Source organism: Pseudoliparis swirei, chromosome 24, assembly GCF_029220125.1.
Source record: "Pseudoliparis swirei isolate HS2019 ecotype Mariana Trench chromosome 24, NWPU_hadal_v1, whole genome shotgun sequence".
NCBI lineage: Eukaryota > Metazoa > Chordata > Actinopteri > Perciformes > Liparidae > Pseudoliparis > Pseudoliparis swirei.
Window position 1 is genome coordinate 19,947,527 of NC_079411.1, and position 22,805 is coordinate 19,970,331.

At 43.3% G+C, this 22,805-nt stretch overlaps 1 protein-coding gene across 3 annotated transcripts; it reads left to right on the top strand.

The window, feature by feature from the left end:
* Positions 1–399: 399 nt before the first annotated feature.
* ubn2a (ubinuclein 2a) lies at positions 400–22,357 on the top strand. 3 transcript variants are annotated; one of them, XR_008830899.1, is made up of 18 exons: positions 400–1,642; positions 2,819–2,935; positions 3,991–4,092; positions 4,932–5,042; positions 5,803–5,912; positions 7,246–7,789; positions 9,744–9,814; positions 10,206–10,335; positions 11,888–11,994; positions 12,327–12,437; positions 13,114–13,257; positions 14,641–14,691; positions 14,815–14,857; positions 15,674–17,170; positions 17,304–17,511; positions 19,805–19,873; positions 20,460–20,609; positions 21,228–22,357. XR_008830899.1 is itself a non-coding variant. In XM_056409240.1 (17 exons), exons 1-17 carry the CDS (start codon positions 1,340–1,342, stop codon positions 20,504–20,506), a joined length of 3,765 nt encoding a protein of 1,254 aa, XP_056265215.1. In that variant the 5' UTR covers positions 400–1,339; the 3' UTR covers positions 20,507–22,357. The 3 variants fall into 3 exon arrangements, 2 of the variants coding, with proteins under 2 accessions (XP_056265215.1, XP_056265216.1); XM_056409240.1 differs by having other exon boundaries at positions 20,460–22,357; XM_056409241.1 differs by lacking the exon at positions 3,991–4,092 and having other exon boundaries at positions 20,460–22,357.
* Positions 22,358–22,805: the final 448 nt, after the last annotated feature.

A 22,805-nucleotide genomic window follows, 5' to 3' on the forward strand; every position in this document is an offset into this window, starting at 1 on the left:
TTTTCAATACTCTTGCCTTTGAAATAGTTTTACTTCAAAAAGTTGTGGAGGCTAACCTTACCCCATTGACACATCAGGGTTATTTTTCTTGTATTGCCATTGAAGACATTTTGCAACGGTTTGAGTTCACATTCAGGTGGTTTCCTTTGTAAATGCATCTTTGTCTCTCCGTTTAAGACAGCTAAAGGGCTGGGGGCAGTGTGCAGTAAATTAAAGAAGATGACTTTCACTGTGATTGTTCATTTTACATTCCGATATACCTGAATACACAGAGCTGTAATTATTAAGCTCATGATGACTTTGTTAGAAGACCAACTCTAATGTGGACGCAAATAGTTTCAGACTGACTGGATGATTATAGTGACCATTCGTGTATACAATCTGTGAAGAGACCTCACAATTGCAAATGTTCCAATTTAACAAGACTGGCACATGGGTGGTATGTGTGTGTAAGGAGGTAAATAACTAAATTTGTCACTAGAGCTTTTAAATAGGTTAATCCAGCTGTGGATTCTACTAACAGCGTAAAGAAAATACAAGCATCAACATACATTTTAAATGAATTTCCACATGTAAGGAACAGGTCCCCTCCAGTTAAACCGAATATCAACAGGTGGTAAACTGCCTGAAACTGAACCAGCTGTGTTGGGCTGGTTAACAGACCGCCGACCACCTGGCTTTCATTCTTCCGTTTAGGATTTGATGTTTGAGTGTGTGTGCTGGTGCATTGTAGAAAAATGCACAATTCAGCACTACCCTGAATAGACGGAAAGAAAAGCTTCCACTGAAAGCCGCTGATTGTTAAATTGAGACGAGGCTGATAATCGATATCTGAACATACTGTTTCCCACAGCCTGTCCTTCACCCAGACACTTTATAAAGGTCATAATAGTACTGACAGTGTTGTTATTATCGCTGGTTGTGACAGAGGCGGGTTTAGGATCGGGGCACGCGGTGATTGGACGTGACGACACCCCCCGCCCCCACCACTGTCACGATGCTTCCGTTCTGTGCGTCAGCGCAGGCGCAGCGACCCCTCTCTTCTGATATTTTATTTACTCCCGAAACCCAAGATGGCTCCTGTGAATGTCTCGTCCCCATAGCAAATTGAGGATGCAAGTAGCTGCCGTGAAAACAACTTTCCCCCGACCGTCACCACCCCTGGAGTTCATTTCGTATGGTGCGGAGGAGGCCCACACATCCGTCTAGGCACCGAGCAGCCGCCGGAGCTTCGCGAAACCCTCTTCAAGCCACCAATTTGGAGTAGTTTCGCGAAGTAGCTCTTCTCCTCGCTGTCAGCGTCTGTCCGGAGCGAGGTTTAGGCAGGCAGCTCATCCAAATGGCCGAACCGAGAAAAGTGCAATGTGTCACCCTCTCGGCCTTCGCAGCTGGCGCAGCCGCGGAGTCGAGGAAACGCCGGCTGGAGGAGGAGGCCGACTTCAACTTCGGTGGAGCCGGGGAGGTCGAGGCAGCGACCGGGGCAGGGGGGGCTACCAGCAACGGTCGGCTCGGCAAAACCGGCGACAGGGAGGAGGCTGGAGCCGAGAAGAGGGTGACGGTGCGGCTCAACCTGTCCCTGCCGGAGCCCGACGACCGCTCCTCCGCCGAGTTTAATTACGGGGAACTCGTCCAAAACCTCCAGGTGAGATCTCCCTGTTTGACTAACACCACCAGGCCGGGAGACACTGGCGCTGGAGTTCATTTTATTTGCTTTGGCAAGTGTTTGTGTGGACTTGTCATTGCTTAGTGAGAGGGGGAAGTGCACCGTGTCCTTCCGCGGCTGAGACTGACCGGTCGTGCGACTCTACACAAAAGACCAGCAGCTTTATTATTTTGACCACGCAGCCGGCCGGTCCACTCCGCGTCGACCCAACTTCTGCTGCGCTCCATCGGATCCGAGCTTTTTGTAGAGGGACCTCCTCTTCTTTTTTTAACATGCAGAGATAGTGCTCATCTCGTGCTGCTACTCGTGTCCTGCTCACTCCGACTTGCCCAGCAACAGCTCCATGGACTCCATTTCAGCACTCGAGGGCCACACTGTATGTGGCCCTCTGGCTGCGGGTGATAGAGAGATGATAGAGCATTGCTGATGGAAGTACCAGGATGTAGCGAGGGAGGCAAATGTCAGAGCTGAGGGATCAAAGAGAAGCTCGCCTCCTTGTCATACCCTGCAGTTTGGGATAATCCAGTTTATCCTATTATGTACATGAGTGACAACACCACAGTTTAATTGATTATCTCGTATTGGAATCCTAAAGGTGGCCATGCCAGCATCATATTTTTGTGTGTAATGTCATTGATACCTACGTTTGCTGCTAATACTGTTATAATGTATGAATATTTTGCCATTTTGACTTTTCTTTACTTTGATGTTAATTCATAAGTGTCATGTGCCTCCTGCACCTCGAGCTAATCACTCGAAATCCAGACTGTTTGCTGTCCTGGCTCCTCAGTGGTGGAATGAGCTCCCCACTGACATCAGGACAGCAGAAAGTCTCTACATCTTCCACCTGAGACTGAAAACACATCTTTTCCGACTATCTGGATTAAAACACAGATTTGCACTTCAGTGGCACTGGGATGGCACTTATTGTGGTGCTTTTGTGGTTCGGCTGAGTTGAGGAAGTGTTGCTTCGTGTGTTCTTGTTGTTCTTGGTTTGTACTCTAGGTTGAATGCATTTATTGTAAGTCGCTTTGGATAAAAGCGTCTGCTAAATGACATGTAATGTAATGTTGCGAGTGACACTTGAACCAAAGTGCTGATCTCTGATTATTCGTGTTTATAATATATAAAGTTTATTATTTGTGTTTGTTCCAGGTCAAGAATAATACTCCAAATCTGACTACAGCGCACAATCCCAACAACCCCTTCAATGATGACGAGAGAGAGCGGCTCCAGGTGGAGGCCCTGGCAAAAAAGTTTGAAAATAAATATGTGAGCTATAATTTTTTATTTCTGTTCTGAGGTGTTTCTAATTTGATCATGTTGGAATAATACCCTGACTAATACTGGGTTTTTAAGGCAGATTACAATCTTCAAATTTGAGAGTAAAAATAAATAAATCTGATAATCTCGCATCTGTTGATGAACATAAATAAATATGATGTTGACATTATACAGTTAAAAATCTACTTGCCAGTTCTCTCTGTGGGGACAATCAATGTGATGGTGATACAGTTTCTGAATGATCTCATGTTTATCTTTGATATTTCTGGACTGCAATTTCTTGTTACTTATCGTCTCACACATACATCAATATATATATAATTAATTATAATACTAATAAGCTAATATTGGCTGCTGTATTTGTTTCAATTACTGTTGGTTTCTTTATGTAGTTACTTATCAAGTAAATGTAATTGAAATAGAAAAATATCAGCTTAACAGTTGTACAGCAGGTGACACCTTCTATATTGAGACGTGTGTGTATATATATATATATATGGGATATTTTCAGTCATTGATTTGTTGATGGCTAATATTGATACCCGAGAATTTAAAGTATCCAATAACAATGCAATGTCTGATATAAAAACGTTTTTTTACATTAATGCAACCATAAACATTTTTTATTTTTTATAAATCCTTCTTTTTTTGGTTTGTTTTTTAAAGAAGTCTGACTTGGATATATAATCAGTGGAACATTTTACAGTCAAAGTTAACTTGTCAACTCTGGTGGTCATATTATGTATTCGAGAATAGATGAAAGAGCTCAAACATGTGTTTGACATTTCCGTTGTGCATTTCTTGATAGTTATCGACTAATGAGCATATCTATAAGATGCCTTGATGAGCGTGATCGATTTATCAGTCGTGTGTGTTCTTAATAGGACAAAATACCCATAAAAACATTTAGAAAGTGAGGACATTTTGTAGATCCTCACTGGAGAGGGGCCATTTTAAGTCAGATTTGAATAAATGTGAGGACTTTTTCCCGGGAATCAAAATCCAAACATAATATTATACCATATTTAAAAAATATTTTTCAGGCTAACACAGAGAAGAAGAAGAAGACCGACAGAATGCAAGATTTGATTGATATAGGCTTTGGCTACGACGAGACAGACTCCTTTATCGACAACGCAGAAGCTGTGAGTGCCCCTCACTTTCTTAATAATGAGGTGATTTTTCACCTATGGTTTATTTTTTTAAGGATGTCACTTATTTAGTCAGATGTCTCGATTCAGTCTTAATAATAACGTTGCACATTTTTATCTTTTCTCCCGTATTACCCTCTGATTTAATTGTCCGTTCTCGTCACATTCTTGAACTGCTGTTCCTGTTTCTTGTGTTGAGGTAGACATTATTTCTCGGCTGTTAAATATTTATTTCCTGCCTTGATATTTTTATACGGTTGCACTCAGTGGCTCTTCTAAAGATAGACCCTTGTCCCTTCTTACAACTAAACTGAGACTATGGTCTGAAATCATCCTCATGACTCATGAATACGTCTGTGCTGCTTGTGTCCACACAGGGATATGTCATTGTTTTTATTTGTTGGTTTGTCGGTTGCTCAGTATTCAGAGGATATCGCTCTGTCTGACTGTAATAGCTACAATTATGCTGTTTGTATAGTCTCTCCACCACCATATAATATTATTGGTTTTGTGGTTTTGATAGCTGTCTTTTCTGCACTCACAAGTTGGCCTCGCCTGTTTGACTCTTTTTTTTTTCTTCTCCCTTTTGTTTTGATATGCTCAGTGATGGAAAAGTCTTTTATCTGTGGCCTGGAGGGACTGACATTTTATTTATTTTGGCCCACAACAAGTCATCCATTTTCTCTGACTAACATTGGAGCTCATGCTTATTCCTAAAATGAACAAGCAATATTATTAAGGGATCCACTTTTCTTTGTGTAAGAAGATTCACCGTTTTCCAGATTCCTGTGATGTTACACAACAAACTGTCTTCTTTGTTTTTTTTGCCTCAGTATGACGAGCTGGTTCCTGCCTCTTTGACCACAAAGCTGGGGGGATTTTACATCAACACTGGCACGCTGCAGTTCAGAGCGGCCTCCGACTCGGAGCCAGAGGAGGACAAGGTGAGACTACTTTAACTCGTTCACAGTGGAACGTAAGGAAATTGTTATCAAGTGTTTAAAAATCAGTTTCAGGTCTGGAAAATATTTATTTTGATGGATCTAATTTAATTGACTTTGTGAAAAAGGGATGAGAAGATGCTTCAAACAACCGCAAAACTATCCGTTTCCAAACTCTCACACCACTCACACGCCAGTGTAATTCAAGTCTCATTTCGCCTGACTCGTGTTAAGTACTTCCCAAACATGCAGTTTGGCTAAAAGTTTCCTAATTAAAACACTTTAGTGTGAGACAGTTAATGTAGAATTGTGTGTGTGGGGGGGGGGAGAACCTCAATTATATGGTTTTATCTGGCTATTAAAAGTGTGACAATTAATACCAAACCCTGCTTTATTCTGTAATAAATATAGCAGGGATTCCTGAGGAAGAGGTGTGTGGTCTCTATACTTCTTGATAATTCTTTTGATAATAATATGAATATTTCTACAATTTTCCACTGTTTAAAAAAACCAAACATGAACAGGCACATCCTGTCCTCCAAACAGGAGCTTGATTTTCATTGGGATTAGTGGAACGTGTTATCCGTCACCGCATGAAGAGAAATCTCTGAAGGACATACTTGTGCGCGCCCCCACACACATACACACACATACACACATACACACACAGAGCACAGCGTGCGTTCATTAGACAGAATTTATTGATTTTCACTGTTCACTGTTGTCTTCTGCTTCTTTGAGTTAAGGAGTGTATGTGCTTTAGTTTCAGAAGCCTAATGACGACAAGGAACAGGTGATTGGTAAGAGGAAAAAGAAGGAAGTGAATAACCTGGAAGATAAGGACCCGAAGAAGAACAGAGTACCTAAACAAGGGTGAGAATCATGGCGATACACTATTATTGTCTTTCTTTATATGTGTGGTTCGTCTGGTGTCAGTTGATGAATTTATACTTATGGTGTGTTCACACCGGACGCGTCGAAAGTCAATGCACAGCACAGCTGAAGCTGCGCGTGCTGCGTGCGTTTTTTTCCAGCAGCAGGCAGCGTTTTGAAGCAGAACAGAGGGCAGGGGTTTGGGCTAGGGCGCGCAGCTCGTTCGTGAGCGCAGCTTTTTCCAACCGCTCCGTCAAACTCACGTGAGTCATAGCGTGGCCGTGAGTCATAGCGCCGTCAGCCATGAGCAGCTCAGCATCCCCCTGCCGGTAAAAAAAAAATGGAAAAAAAGAAATTGTCGCGTGTTATGACACACTTTACTTTTATTTTGCTTTTTTTTACTTAGTAACCGTAAATAAGAGCGTGAAAGAAGGAGAAGAAAGTTTGTTGTACTTTACTATGAACCAACCGACGGCATATGTGTTTCATGGCAGAGGAGATCTGCCACCGTAGGTGGAAAAGTCTCAGACACGTATCAAAGAGAGAAGAAGAGAGAGAGCAGCGAGAAGCGCAGTGGGAGTGCAGCTCAGTCCACTAAAAAGTGGAAGTACTCTGCGGTCCTGTAGTTCCTCGACCCATTTATTACTCCGCCCCCGACGCGTCTGGTGTGAACACACTTTTATCGACGTGCGTCGAGACTGCTGCGTCAGACGCGTCGAGAATTTTTTCGACGCGTCCGGTGTGAACGCACCATTAGTCATGGAGGGGTTTTCAGTTTAAGGCTCATGAGCAAACTGCCTTGTGTCTCATCACTTTCCACGCATCTTTTAAGGAAATCTACCACCTTTATTGTACGAGTCATAACCATTAAGCCAAGCTATTTTTATAGAAAATGTCACATAGACACTGTTATTTAAATGGGAAGTCCTCTCCTAAATTAACCTTTTGGACAACATAGATTTATGGTCCATTGTGAATATGTGATGATGCATTTGTCCACTCTTTACAGCGCCAATAATCTACCTCCTGGTGTGACATTATATTCCTGTGCTTTTGTGTGGATCCTCCAACTTGCCACCTCCTCTGAAAGTAACCTCCAAAAATAGTTGCAGCTATTTCTATTGTGCCATCATAAAACAGAGGATGTTTATATATATATATATAACATCCTCGATACATTTAAATATGGGAATATATATAAATGAGTAACTCTTCCCATATTTAAATATGTTATGATGCATCCAGATGCAGTTTGGGGACCTGTATCCCCATTTATTTAAAACCTGTATTAAGCATTTTGCTGACGGGGCACTGCTATGCTTTCCTCCAAAAGAGTTCCAGCCCTAACCCAACACCGGCCGGAGAAGAAGAAGAGGAAGAAGCTGATGAAGGACTCTCTGTACCTGGCAGCCATGCTTCGGCGCTTCACCCGGGAGAAGGAGGAGATGAGGAAAAAAAGCACGAACACGGCTCAACCCGGTGTGGCAGGAGTCGTGGATAACAAGCTACACTCCACCAATTCAACGAACCACCTGTTGGCCTCTAACTCCACCCATCCACAGGGCAACACAGCCACCAGCGACTTGTCACTGGCTGACCTCACCTCAGACCCCGCTGTGATGTCACTGCTAGGATCGGCCAACGAGAAGGAGCTGCAGGATCTCCTAGGCGATCTGGACTTCAGCGTGTTGGACACTGACCAGCAGCACGCCAGGGAGAACGGCATTCTCGGAGTCGGTGTTCCGGACCTCACAGGAGCAGCAGGGGGAAGTGGCCAAGGGCGAGGCATGGGGTCTTCCAGCGGACTGTTTCCACCGCCTCCGCTGCCCGATGGACTGCCTGCTCCGCTTATTAAACGCATCGAAGACATGCGGGCGGTGAGTCACTTGCATTCTGTCTGTGGGCGGCTGAAACGCAAATGCCCATAAGCTCAGGAAGTGGCACATGATTATTGATGAGTCCAATGAGAATAGGCTCTTCCAAAGCCTTGGGGAAACATGGGTCCAAGCAAAACATTAAATGTTTTTTTTATTGTACCAAAACAGCAGGCGTGGCATCACTGCCACGGAGTCCATTTGTAGCTGAGAATTGCTTTTCTAGATGTTGCAAAAATGCACAGAAAGGCAGAGGGAGGTAATTGAAAAGGATGATTCAAGTGAACTATACAGCGGTGAAGAAGAGTGAGGAGGAGGGAGGCAGAGAAATAAATAAGTTCATTGATTTTGTGTTGCTTTCAAAGATATGGGAAAGCTTGGGAGATTCAAACTGATGAATCCCCCAAAAAAGCTTCCTGCTCAAAGGAAGCGAAACTTGACCGTAGGGCTGCAACTAACAATTATTTAAATAATCGATTAATCTGCGGATTAATTTATCGATTAATTGGATTTAAAAAAAACCCATTAATTTATAACCCTTGATTCAAAAACATTAACAGATAAGCCCCGCCCCCTCACAACATCATTCGTGTTAGTGAGGGGGCGGGGCTTATTACCATTAATTAGTTTTACACTTGTCGAGGACATCCCACGAATGTCGGAACATCTAACGCCCTCGTGTTCGGGTTCATAACGTCACCCGTAGGCTCACACAGCTCGGTGACTTTCACTCCGACGACGTATGAATGACTTCCAGTCCTACAAGAGCAGCAGCAGCAGCCAGTTAGATTCACCAACGGTGGAGCATCTCAACGCTGATTGGCTTTCGTAACGCAGCATTGTGGTCTTTCCTCTACCGCCGCTCAACATTTTTAATACATCTTTGCGAATTGAGTGGCGTAATAATCGCGCGACAAAACAAATCGATAATGAAATTCATGATCAATTCGTGCCAACTAATTTAATAATCGCTTTTTATCGATCTGATCTATTCGATGTTGCAGCCCTACTTGACCTGTCGTTCTCTCATTGGGTCCACGCCAAGAAAAAACACTTCTTAGTGGTCTTTAAGTTCTTGTCTGTTTTGCTTTCAGATTGACCTTTTTACAAACAAACCAAGAGCTGTAAGTTATCCAGAGCAACAGGACAGTTGTGGTGACTGCTGTGCTACATTATCAGCTCTACGTGGGAGAACCAAATTCCAGTGACAAGTAGCAGATCATGCAGCACTTTAGTGTGTTTGTTTATTTTTCATAGCTTGGTGTCACACAAGTTTGCAAAGAAATAGTTGATTATGTCAAGACTGCAACTGCACCGTTTCTGAGTCGCCACAGATGCTGAGCGATTAAATATATCTCTTGTTCTGCCTATTTTGTGATATACATGCCTAAAAGGTGCCTAATATTTCTAGACTGAAATAATATCGGCAATATAATTATAACTATGAGGATTTTTTTTTGTTGCCTATTTTTTGGTGCCCCCTCAGGACTTGGTGCCCTACGCACAGCGTGTAGTGCGCGTTATGGGAGTGGCGGCGCTGGTTGTACCTGAATATCAGATTGTTACTTTGTGTTTAAAAAAAAAAAAGGAACTAACCAAATATGGAGTAGCACATGTTGTTATTGGTTCCCACTTTCTGATAGCTCAGGTAGAGTTTGGGCACTCACCTGATGGTGTTACCGCTATTCTTAATACATGGCGTTGCTTAAATCGCTTGCACAGACCAGGAGAGCCGTTACGGTTCCTCCGATCAACAGGTGGATTTCATAGTCTTTTGAATTGGAAGATTTGTTTACTATAGTTTGAGTGATCGCTTTCACACGAGCAGATAATTAACAGGCAAACAAGCAAAAACTCTGAGGTGTTTCTGTCAGAACTGAGGCACAGCATCACACGTACAGTATGTATTTGTACTGTATGCAACGGGGGAATGCTGACTCAACTTTTTTTTCCACAGGCCTCACAACAGTTTGATCAAGAGGGCAGGAAGAAATTTTTCACCTTGGACATGAATAACATTCTCCTGGAGTGAGTAGGACAGCTTTTAAATCACTGTCAGACAAATCCCAGCACAGTCTTCCTCGCCTTCAGTGTTTTTCTCATCTTCTGCAGATTTCCCTCCCCACCTCTCCTGCTGTCTTTAAGTGTTTTGTTTTCGCTCCGTCTCTCTCATTGTCTGTGCTAATGACATGCTTCTCATTTCCATTCCCCTCCTGTTTTTTCAACTTTATGTTCACCCTCATTCAGCACGACAACGCTTTATTCTTACCCAATCTTTACTCTCCCGCCTCTCTTTTAGTCTGTCAGTCTGTATCCCACCATTGTTTTTTCCCTTTCAACCTCCACCGCCATATATGTCCATTTCCTTGATTTCTGGACCTCACAGTTGTGACTTTCTCCCCCGCCCCCCTCCTCTCAGCATTGAGTTGCAGGTCCAGGAGCAGCCTGCTGATGTGCGTTTAGGCATCTACTCGCACATGGAGGCATTTGTACCGTGCAATAAAGAAGCCCTCCTCAAACGCCTGAAGAAGCTCAGTCTCAACATCCAGGTAAGTGAGGCTTATCTCGGGAGGAAGCAGGTGCCGGTTCTAGACTGCTTTGAATGGTGGGACAGTAAGAGATGCTTGTTGGTCACAAAAGACTAGTTTTAATATGAGTCTTCTTTTAAGACTGCATGCAATAACCTGCACCATCTTAGTTTTTTTACCCACCAGTACAAGTAGCCTGTGTGCAGTAATCAGGCCCTCCAGCAAAGATATGAAGTAGCCAGTCATTGGGGGAAAGAAATATCTGTAGAAGCCAACATTGGATCATATACACTGATCTAAATGATTGCCTATTTTAATGTGTATGTACCCAATGCTAGACATGTAATGAATTGTTGTTGTTAAGTAGGCTTTGGGTGCATTTTTGCCCACGCATTCTCCAAGTAGCAATTAATCATTTTGTGTGGCGTCTTTCTGCTCTCATTTCTTCTCTTTTGATATACTCCATACGTTCTCCCAGTCTCATCACTGCTGTCATAGCTCTAAAACAGCTGTGCCAATCACAGCTAAACGTGATAATGGCAGCTCAGCAAGGAAAGCTTTCTTTGAGGCTTCAGAGCGTCACAACATGAACACTAATGTACACAGAGACGGATGGACTGTTATTTACAATTATGTAGTTACCGAACAAAAAACAATGACATTGATTTGGTGAAACCATTTTAATGACTGGAAGCCATTTAAGCAATAATTTCAATATGACCGTGTATATGGTCACATAGTTTGGTTACACAACAACCTGTAATGTTGGTTGAGGCTCGAACGTGAGACGCTCCGCTATGATGAGGCCCAAACCGGATTATTACAACGTTGCAATCAAAACAATAACTGAACTTCAGAATTGTGGATGCTTTAAAGAAGTATTATTGTTAAATGTTGACCAACCACCGCTGAAGGCAACAGCTCTTGTAATTGGAGTGGCAATACGTGATTATTGTTCACGTGAAAATTGACAGATATTGTTGTGTAAATAATGAATGAGAGAGAAGTTCAGATCTTGCATACTTCAAAATGTTGACCAACATCTAACAATAACAAAGCAGAATTTACCTGTTAAAAGTTCAGACTATAATCTTGTAAATGATACATGGCTGATTTTGTTTTTGAAAGTTTATTAAAGAAAATATTGTGTGGAAATGAAAAACAACTGTTAAAATGTTAGTAAAAGGTTGTCATTGCTTGAGATTAAAAGAATGGGGAAAATACGCCTTAAGTACAGTTTACAAATAATTTTATACATGAGACTATTTTGTAGATGATATAGATGCAAGTATTAGAATAATCCATACTCGGAAACAACAAAGTGTTTCTCACAACCCTCTTTGCATCTTTGCAGTTCTGTCGTTTTTTGTGCTTTTGAATGTCTTTTGTCATGGACCATTAAAGTAGCAGTGTTGACTAATTACATCAAAACCTCCCCCACTCTCTCCCCCTGCGACTCCCATTCTCCTCACTCTGATTTTCTCCCTTCAACTTTTTAGTTTTCTCCACCTTTCGTTCTTGTTCCCTGCTGTCCTTAATTAAACCTCCCCTTCTCTCTCTCTTCCTCACTCAGGATGACCGTTTACGGACGCCGCTGTTGAAGCTGAAGCTGGTAGTGTGTAGTGTGATGCCAGAGCAAATAGCCAGATACAACATAGACTGCATGGCCAGGGTTGCAAAGTGAGTACATCTTCGTTTCTTGTTTCAAGTAAGAAATGAAACGGGTGAAACGCAAACTAAAACCCTAATTTCCCCCATCTTCTGCCTCTGCCTGTCATGGGGTCTGACTTTTATGGCTGTTCACCATTTTAACCGACGGAACCAAAACTGACATCCATGTAAAAAGAATGACAGCCGGTCATGTTTATCTTTTTTGACAGAATAGCTTTGTGTCTGAAAAATACAATAATGTAGAACTGATTGATATTATACGATAAAGTTTATTCAAACTGTATATATGGGTTTACATGTTACTGACTGTTTCCTTGTGTGTGTCTGTGTGTTTCCTTCAGGCAGCAGTCAGAAGAGGGCGATAAGAATTGCTCAGAGGACGAAGATGAGGAAAAGCCTGGGAAGAGGGTGATGGGTCCGCGGAAGAAGTTTGCCTGGGATGAGAAGCTCAGGTAATGATCCAGGAGAGTCCTGCTGGAATAGCTGCTGGACGGTGTGCTGTGTCTGTTTGTTATGCTGCAGGTTTGACTTTGCATTCTCACTACCATCATTTTTACTGTTGTTCTCCCCTCTGACAGACTTAAAGATTGTTCAAATTTCCTGGGATGGGGGAAAATAATGCATTATTAGGGTTTTGAAAAATAATGAGGGGGAAAAAATAACTTCCTTACCAAACAAGTCCTTTGTTCTTCTTTTTTTAAAGAGTACGCCACAGATTTAATATTGAAAATTTATGCAACAGAAGATATCATGTTATTTATCCACTTATTCTTCGTCCTTGTCAACATCTGGGGCCTACATTACCCCCGATTAAAAATCAACCACCGATCGCTCATTCAGAGACTTTGTTGTGTTATGCTAACGTACCTGTTGATATGGAGAAATTCCCCTTTTTAAGTTTCTTAGGAAAGCTTTGAATTTTACACCGGATGAATGTGACTCACCTGCTTTTAAATCATCCTTCATTTTCGTAACAGCCTCGACATTTTCACTAATGTTTATTGTATTTCCTTCGACTCCCTGAAGAATAACAGTCTCCTTTTGTCCGTATGTGCTCAGCACCTGCAGCCTAATTTAGGTTTGAATAGTGAAGGATTTCCGTTGACTTGAACATTTGTGCTTGTGCAGGAACCTGCTGTGCAGCTTGGTGCGAGTGAAGCTGAGCTGCTACGAGATGGAGAACCAGTGCTCTCTCTCTGTGGAGGACTACCTCAAGGCCTTCTTAGAGAATGAGGTCAAACCACTATGGCCCAAAGGCTGGATGCAGGCCAGGTCTGTGTGTGTGTGCGTCTTTGTTTTTCTGTGTGTGTTGGGCTAAAATAGCCATTATATAAAACCGCTGGTGAACAAATTCCTTCATGGTGATAAGGCAATTACTGACTATTCTCCCGGGTGAGAACAGTGGAGTTGACCCTTTTTAAACTGGAAGTGAGCTACTTTCTGCTCAGAGAAGCAGAGTTTAGGCTGCACATTTCCCATCGAACAGTTTGTTGTAAATAGCAGCCAATTATTTATTTTTTCTGGGATGGGTTAATTTCTTTTATTTGTAACAACAATGCACATTAATCAACATTTCTGTCAATGTGCCAATGTTAGCCAGCTTGCTACTTTTCAACTGCAAGGTTTTCTAAAACCAATGAAAATACCGATACAAGACATTAAGGCAACAAAATCTGCATACACAAGACAAATATTGCAAAACATTGATGCGACAGTACAATGCTCATAGTTCACTGCATGCAGCCTGCAAACCAGCCCAGAGCAACAGAGCTGAGTGACTAATAATATTATTTAAAACATTGAAGAAATGAGAATAGTATTGGTTGAGATGTCAATGGAAATAGCTTTATGTTTGGCAAAATGCAGCACAAGCCACAATGTCAACGCCGTATTTGCTGAAACATAATTGTTTTCCAGTTAATCGTCACACTCCCATGTTTCTGTTGAGGCCGAACAGCTAGTTGTCTTCATGTGTGGTGGTGGCAATTTATATTTCTAAACACTTACGCTTCTCTACTCATAAAAAGTAGCCAAAAGTTTGAAGGAGGCACATTTCTTCAAAACCCAAAATGGACATAGTTGCTCCCGTGGCAACAATAAGCAAATTTTACTTAACCCTTGTGTTGCCTTCGGGTCAGTTTGACCCGATTCAATGTTTAATGTCGGTGTTCTTTCGGGAGTCAACAAACAAACATAAAGTACCTCACACTTAAACTTGGAAAACAATATTAATTCTAATAATTTTCTGGAGATTTTAATAGCTGGGGTCATATTGACCTCAAGGGTAAAATATGTTAGTAAATATAAAGGTAACAGGAGGGTTAAACATTGAATCGGGTCATATTGACCCGAAGGCGGCAGGAGGGTGAAACATTGAATCGGGTCAAATTGACCCGAAGGCAACACAAGGGTTAAACAACATTTAAAACACTTCCAACTTGAATTTCCATACGATATTATTTGTGTGGGCCAACTTACAGTACTATCTCTGCATTCACTTTGATAGCACAGATTAGTAATCATTCATTAGTTGTAATTTTCTTCCTCATCTATGACGGTGATGTTCTTTTAACTTTGAGTTAGTGACCAGAAAACATTAACATACATTTTCTCGTCCTCTGGCAATAAACGCTGGGTGTTTTTTCCTCTGCTCAGGATTTTGCTCAAGGAGAGTCTTGCCGTTCACAGTCACCTCACTGGAAACCTGTAAGTATAAATGTACCTATTTATCTCACGTGTCCTCAATACTACTCATACTAAAAAACAGGGACTGGGCGTGAATGCAAATTGTGACTCAGTCTGAATACTTGCCTGTATTGTTTCATCCAGAGTCAAGAGGAGAATGGTGCCTGGGCCCAAGGCCAAAGCCAAGGTGAGTGACCTCTTAGATCATTTACTGTATAATATTTAAAAAAATCGGACTAAAATATCATTGTTGGTTTAAAAGTACAAAGTGTACTGAAATAGACAAATTCAAACAGCATTTCATCACGAAGCAACACTATGGTACTGTACTCAGTGCCTCATAATGTGTCTTGGCTGCATATTGGCTGAGTTCTGAAGACATAATTGCTATTCAGTATTTTATATAACTGAAGTGGATTTCTGGTATTTTATGTCTCAAAAGTAATATTTTACTATGTCCATGCTGCAGGTTTTTTTATTCTCTAACTATTGTATAAAAGCTGGTTCCCACAGTAGCCGGGGACTTTGCCAACATTAACGAATAAAGGCCAGGTAAAGAAAGAAGAAAACCCCCCGCTGACTTGCTAAATTTGGTATTATTATTTCCACAGCACAAAGTCCTGTTATCCTCACTACTCTGCAACTCAGAGTTTCACTGAAATAATGTTTCATGACTCTTCAGTAGTTTCTTCTCTTCCGTTCTCCTGGTAATTCAATGTTAAGATCCCGTCCGGGAGCTTTTGCACATTAAAGCTACCAACAATAGGAAGGCTAATGGTAAAACATTTAACTTTGAACAATGACTATTATAAAGAAACAAACACTTTCTTTCATTATAGTCCTGTTGATGGATTTATTTGCTGCTTCGCTCCGATGTCGCCATTTTGGGTCTTGTAGAATATCTGTTTTGAGTTTCCATGAACTGGAAATCAGGGAAATTAAAAGTCTTGTCTCTTTCTGCCTCTGAGCTTCTGACACTGCTCCATTGTCTTCTGCTCTTTAGGAGGGTCTTTGGATCCACAAACCAACTCTCACGATGACCTCCACCTCCGGATCCGCTCTGACCTACTCCCGCCAGCCCCCCTCCTCTTCATCGCCTCCGGAGCCCATCTGTCTGTCGGACTCACTGGATGAGGATCTGACCGCTCCCTCTCTGGACTCCATCTCCCATGCTCTGGCCCTCCTCAGCAATGCATCTAAGGGCCTGGCCCTCTCAGACAGTCCTTTGTCGCCACCGCCCCTTCAAATGCCCACCTCCTCTCCTCCCCCAGTCACCCCTCATTACCCATCAGCCTCTCAGCTCTCTGCCTCCATTGCATCCACAATGCAGCAGCATTGCCTCTCTAAGGTGGAGGCCGCTCCGCTGCCGTCTGCTGGGAACTTGCCAACAACAACGCTACTAACCTCCTCTTCTACCTCCTCGTCTCCCGCTGTTTCCTCCTTGGCTTGTGTGCAGGCAGCAGGCCTGTCGCTGGCCTCCAGGACTGCAGTCGGTCCTTACGGCCTGATTAAAGCATCTGGCACCATGGGCCAAATCCCGACTCAGAGACTTGTTACCATGGCATCATCCAATCACAGGCCAAGCTTGGTGATGGGTGTGAGTGGCAAGATGCATCCATACCCGGCCCCATCGCCCCTGAAGCAGCGGCCTCCTCCCACCGCTTCCCCACTGCTGCCTCCCCATCAGAAGGGCTTTGTTAGCCCGTCGGGGATACTGGGAGCTATAGGATCCCCTCAAGGATTGGCCAAGAGCAGTGCTAAAGCCAGCGGTAGCAACGGCAGCATGAGCAGCGGCATCACGCCTTCTTCCTCCCCCTCCTCACTGTCCCGCTCTAACTCTAGCACGCACCCTGGCTTGCAGTCCTTCTGTCCTCCCTCCCCGGTGGCCTCTTCACCGTCCCTTACCTCCCATACCTCACACGCCTCTCAAGTTAAATCCCACACGCATCATCACCACCACCAGGCCAACTTCATCACACCCATGCAGGCCACCCTCACCAAGTCCTCCCACAGCAGCAACTCCTCTCCCATCATCAAGCTCACCCCTCGGCCTCCTGCACCCACTCCACCTCCCACCTCCTCCTCACCCTCCCCGTCATCGTCGCCCTCGCATCCGCTCTCCCATCAAATGATCCTCAGCCAACAGCAACAACACCAGTATTCTCCCAAAACCCCCAAAACGTTTCGCCCCCCCTTCAGTGTATCGGGCGGTGGGCAGGTGAAGCAGTCGCAGTGCAGCTACAGTTTCGCTGGAGGCCAGAAGGCTCAGTCCACGACGAGCAACAGCAGCATCAACAACAGCCCCATCAACAAGGGAGTCATACCAACCGTGTGCAGTCGCCCAGACAAAACTCCCCTGTCTTCTGCATCTTCAGTCTCGGCCAATCACGGGCAGAGGCAGAGGGCGGTGGGTGGGGGTAACCAGAGCTCAAAGGCAGGAAACGGTTGGGCTGCCTCAGGAACTTTGGCCACGTCCTCTACAACATCACACCTCTCACAGGTTTGTGTCTTTTGGGCAAAGATTGAACTGCGGCATGTTTCATATGTGGCTTTATTTCACTCTAATTGGACAATAGAGTTACATGTCTGAATACATGGATAAAGAACCTTTTGTTTGCGTCTCGTCTCTGCAGGTATCAACAGCAGGCACTTCCCTCCTGGGCAGCCCCTCCACTCTGCCCCTGGGCTTTGGGATGTTGGGAGGCCTGGTGCCAGTCTCGTTGCCCTTCCAGTTCCCCACGTTGCTCAACTTCAACCCTGCAGGAGCCTCGGTGGTCGCTGGCATGGGCTCAGCCGCCAGCTCCAACTCAGGATACACCCTAGCACAGAGCGACCTGATGGGTGAGTGGACACACAACTTGTGAGGCGGGATTTATCAATTTAGTAGGAAGAAAAGGAGCAACATTTATGATTTCAAGCCAAAGACCGAATGTGTTTTTTCTAGGGCTGCCAGCGTTAACGCGTTAATCTATGCGATTAATTTGGCCGCGATTAACGCACTAAAATATTTTAACGCAATTGACGCAACTTTGTTTACTTCCGGTGTGCGTTGAACTTTTTGCACTCCTCTGAGTGTCAAGCCGCGGCAGTGCAGTTTGACACTGTTTCCGTTTTTTAAAACAATTATTTTTCCGCGGAAATACGGAGCAGAAATAAATTTAAACTCGTGGATGAATCAGTCGGGTTTCCTCCTGCTCCTCCTTCCTCCCGTCTCCCCCTCTGAGACACAGAGGAACGGAGGGGCGACGTGTCGGGTGACGCGGCGCGGAAAGACCTCGTCACAAGAAACCTTCAACGTGATTTGTCAATCCGTTTGTCTGTCAACGTTTTGCGAAAAAAACCACCAATAAACACTCAGTAAATCACAAAGGACCTCCCACCTCACAGGTGAGGCTCATTAAGCAACCTGTCAGCCAGAGAGCAGAGAACACGGCGCGAGGACCATTTTTTTGTAAAATGGAGAACATGAGCCCAGCCTCCAGAGGGTTAACGTGACACTTTGAATGTCAGTCAGTTTACCAAGGCCACTGGTTCTGCTGTTGTTCAATGTTAAAGATGACTACCAATTTATCATACATGATATTAAATACCTCGCTGGCACTTTATAGGTAGGAGCCTCTCTGAAAACACTGCGCTGTGTGAAGTTGTCTTTAAAAACAAATACAATTAAACAAGTGTCTAAAATACACGCTGTCTGAAGTGATTACTCGTTCATTTAGAAGAAAAAAATACTTTTAATCGCGATAAATGAATTTCAAAATGTGCGATTAATTAGTTAATTTGTTTTTAATCGATTGACATCCCTAGTTTTTTCCCTTTTTCAAAAACACAGTAGAAAAAGAAAAGTTGGTAACTTCTCGGTTTTATTGTTTTTGAAGGAAAACGTTGGAAATATACTTTTTTTGTGTCAACAAATTCTATACAAAATAAATAACTAGCAGTGAATCGGACTCTGTACTTTCTGATTTTTCTACATTGTCCGGAACACACGGAGGTGAAGATCTTTAATAAGCAAATGAATAGTTTTGTTATATGTCTGACATAATGTCCTATAACAAACATTTGACCTACTTTTGCTCACAGATTATTACACATTTGGTGGGCAAGCAATTATTTAGAGCGGCGGTACGATGTGTGTTTGATCAACTCAAAAGAATACCAGTGTTCATCTTAATGAAGGAACATGTTACTCATTGATGCACTTTTAATAGTTTAGGACAAAAATACATGTGGCTCACAGGAATAAGTTATATCAGATTTTAGGCAAGCAATACTTGTGAGATCAATTCATTGTTGGTTTAGTCAATAAGAATATTGATTCTCACAGTAGCAGTATCTTTAAACTATTTTTTTTACTCCCCTTAATATTTAGGTTAATTAAAATAGATTTTAAATTGCGTACCGTTTTGGTTTAATTAACATCTTGAACTTACTTGCAGCAGGTGTAAATTTATATCGGTGAAAATACACTTTTGGAGCTTTGGCCGAACGATCGATGGGTAATTAACGTCACTTGGACTATGACGTCTGTAAAGACGACTGTAGCGAATGCAATCAGCTCGGGCTAATTTGAAAAAGAAATAACACATTAACAGCAAGCAATTAATCTTAGTCTTATTTTTAACGAGAAATGCGTTTGGCTTTGTTTAATACCATGTAGTCGACCATGACGGGGACTGCAGTTCAACATTTAAATCAACTGCAATATTGGAAAAATAATGATGTTTTCCTCCCAAAAGCAGAACAAATACAAAAGACAGGATGGATGTAAGAAATAAGGAGAGATGAGATGGAGTTAAGAGAGAAAAGGGAACAGTTTACTCATTTATCGTGTTTTCATTTGATTTCCAGCCTTGTGTATGTTGATGTAACGTCTTCCTGAGGGGGACCAGCAGCACCTCCACTGTGCTCCTCACCTCTCGCTCCATTTTGTTTAACGCACCACGGTCTCACTCCTTTGAAACTAAATATCTTTTGTGTTATCTCAACCTTTTGTAACCCGCTGCACCCCGACTTTGATCTCCTCCTATCATGTTTTGCCCCCACACCCTTTGCGCCATGTCTTCCCTGTCTCCTCTTACTGTTGTTGTTGTTGGTGCCTTCACCCCTCATCTTCCCCCCCATCTCTCCTCAGATCTGTACAAGAGTCTCCAGTCAGGGGCGCAGGCTGCCCTACCTCCTCACTTGCAGCTTGCTTTCTCAGGTAATCTGCATTCCTCCTCCTCCTCCTCCTGCTCCTCCTCCTGCTCCTCCTCCATCTGTGTCAAATCGACCTCTGCTCGGCTGCTGTGTTGTTTGCTTTGTAACTTTTGGCTTGCTTCAGTATATTTAGTGTTTGGCATGCCCTGAAATTATTCAGGCGTATTGATTGTTGTTTCAGTAGATTGCAGGTTACGCAGTAAAGATTTAGGTTTTAATGTCACTGCAAATTGCGACACCAACTCCTCACCTGGATTGTTCCAGGTGAACTAGTTCACCATGGGATGAGCCTCAATGAGACACCACAATATTCCAATTTAAATTAGTTTGACGAGCTAAACTAAAATAATTAAAGTGATTTAAAAGATGTCTCTGATGTGGCATCTGACTCAGATTGTATAAAGAGAAGGATTTTCCACTTGGGAACTAAAAAAGGCAGCCAGACTATGTAAAAGTGTGTATGCATGCTGGATAAATAGAATGTTGCATAATGAAGGACATCTTTGATTCACGGACACGGGGTTGGAGGGTCAGTGAACGATAGAGGCGGGAACTCTGAATAGTTAAACTTCTCCATCTTCTCCACTCAGATGCGAACCAAAGCCAGGGGGCAGACATGAAGAGGAAATCCCACTGACCAATGACAGTGCAGGAGGCCGACACCAGTGGAGTGACATCACAGCCTCCTGGACACATCCCTCAATAGGAATCTTCACTCTGATTGGCTGACGCGTGATATGGTATGAGGGGGCGGGGCTCCACTGCCTCTTTTAAAATGGACCTAAAGGAGAATAGGTTTATCCTCGCCTCAAGTGGCAATGATGAATTCATTTAACTGTTTTCTAATGAACCGGGTACGAGAAGAAGACTGAGTGAATGATGAGAACGCTTTTACTTTTGTTCGGCTTATTTTTCTTATTTTTTTGTCAACATGTTTACATATGACCGACCTTGATCACTGTGGAATAAGTGTGAGCGAGGTGGTGATACAGATGAGTAGTAGTAGTATGCTACGTAATATAAATTGTATTTAAGCTTAGGTGGGAAAACAGGACTCTTGTTCTTGCAGTACAAAAAGGAAAAAAGAAAAACATTTTATTTTTTATTTTCTCGTCGTTTTGTCTCGGATGTGGGAATCGTTGTGTCCGTAGAACTTTTATTGTGTTTTATTGTTCACCTCTGCTCCCACAAATGACTTAAGTAGTAGCTTAAATTAATATTCATAAATTATTTGTAATTTACACAGGGGCAGAAACGTGAGTGAGAGAGCGAGATAGATATAGTGTGAGAGCGGTGACGTTATTTGAATGTGTGTGTATGTACATAAAAAACACAATATACTGTTAATCTCTTTCCAGATGATTCTGAGTGGACGGGTAAAGCTGTGTTCCCCCTTTTAACAACAATGAGCGAGTGTGAGTTGGATGCCCCTCTCTTGCTCCGTGTGTTTTTGGTGCCGTTTGATCCCATTGGACCTTTTCTGGAAAAAAGACTTGAATTGAAAGTGTTGGGCTCCTGAAGAGGAGCCGGGCCGCCTGTGAGAGAGGGGGGGGGGGGGGGGACGTCAAGATTGTAGCCTACTTGAATTGTTTTAGGTTTTTTGTTTTTAGGGAAGATTTTTTTAAATTTACTTTCTCTGCTTAACTCGATCCAACTTAAAACAACACAACGCCTTAGTTCGTATTATAAACGTATGACAAAGATCTATGCAGGACTGTAAAACGCTCAATGCAAAGGTGCAAAGTGGTCGCTTGGCTTTCAACCTCAGCTTGTCGGCGTCGAGTGTTTGTAGATGTTCGGTCTCGCGAGACTCCCGCTCGTCAGACGGACTGCGGCGCCACTCGCCACGCCAGCGCTTCTGCTCATTGTGACGTGGCGCCGTTTGTGTCTGGAGTCCCGCGGCGACCGACTGCTGCAAATGCACCACACGACAAACGAGCTCCTCCCGCCTGTTTGTCTGCTCCTCCATTGCGGCAGAGTTCAAATGCCCGTCGCTGTCTGAACACACCTGTGGAGATGGAAACCTTCTGCTGAATACCTCCGTTAACAAAACCGTTCTTCCGGAGTCTCTCGTTGACCTCGCCCGACTCGTTCCTCCTGCGTGTGTGTGTGTGTATGTGTGTGTGTCTGACCGGCGGCACCGAGAATGGCGCCAAAGATTGTTTTGTAGCTCACTTGGATGGGGTGTTGCTGGTCAGCGTGTGTGTGTGTGTGTGTGCCTGTTCAAGTGATTATTCTTGCACCACCCTCAACCCCCAATATACACCCAAGAGCGTTGATGTGTGGTCCTTCAGGATCTCATTGTGAAGTCATGTGACTGGAGCAGTGGGTGACATCTTATACGTTGTGCTTTCTTTGGTGTCGGGGAGGATTAAAAATGGCATTTCGTGGTTAACTGGTTACTTAATTTGGTCTTTTGTAGATTATTTTTGTGTCGTTTATGAAATTAAACAATGGGTGGTTTTCATGACTACTCTTCTATACTTTTCTTTTCTAAATGGTTTCTTTTTACATATTTTGAGTGCTGAATCTGACCGTACGAAAAGGGTGTTTTTTTTATTTTCATTAATTAGCGTTAATTAGTGATGCAGCCACATGTTCAGTCTCCATGAACACCAACGGGCCCATGTACCCGTCGATAAGCCTGTTGGTTGTCCTCATGGTTAATTCTAATGCTAAAGGGGAGGGGTCACCAGGGGAGTAGAAAACACCTGTCCACCAGGGGATGGGAGAGAGAAGTCACATTGTCATTTTGGTTTCTGAAGAAAAGGGTTCTTAAACTCAGAGTGAAACATCAACACTGAAATGAAGCTTCGGTTTCTTTGCTTGACCATTGGAGACGAAGCCCATCGGAGCAGCAGCAGGCCGAGTGGGTATCGTTGCCAACCAGGTAAGGCCACTGTAAAGATTTGATTTGTAATTAAGAGACACATTTC

Bases quoted from the DNA above. Each gene is read 5' to 3' on its own strand.
- ubn2a (XM_056409240.1), top strand. From the start codon at position 1,340: ATGGCCGAACCGAGAAAAGTGCAATGTGTCACCCTCTCGGCCTTCGCA. The intron at 1,643-2,818 runs GTGAGATCTCCC...TGTTTGTTCCAG, and splicing joins AACTCGTCCAAAACCTCCAG to GTCAAGAATAATACTCCAAA. The intron at 17,512-19,804 runs GTGAGTGGACAC...ATCTCTCCTCAG, and splicing joins AGCACAGAGCGACCTGATGG to ATCTGTACAAGAGTCTCCAG.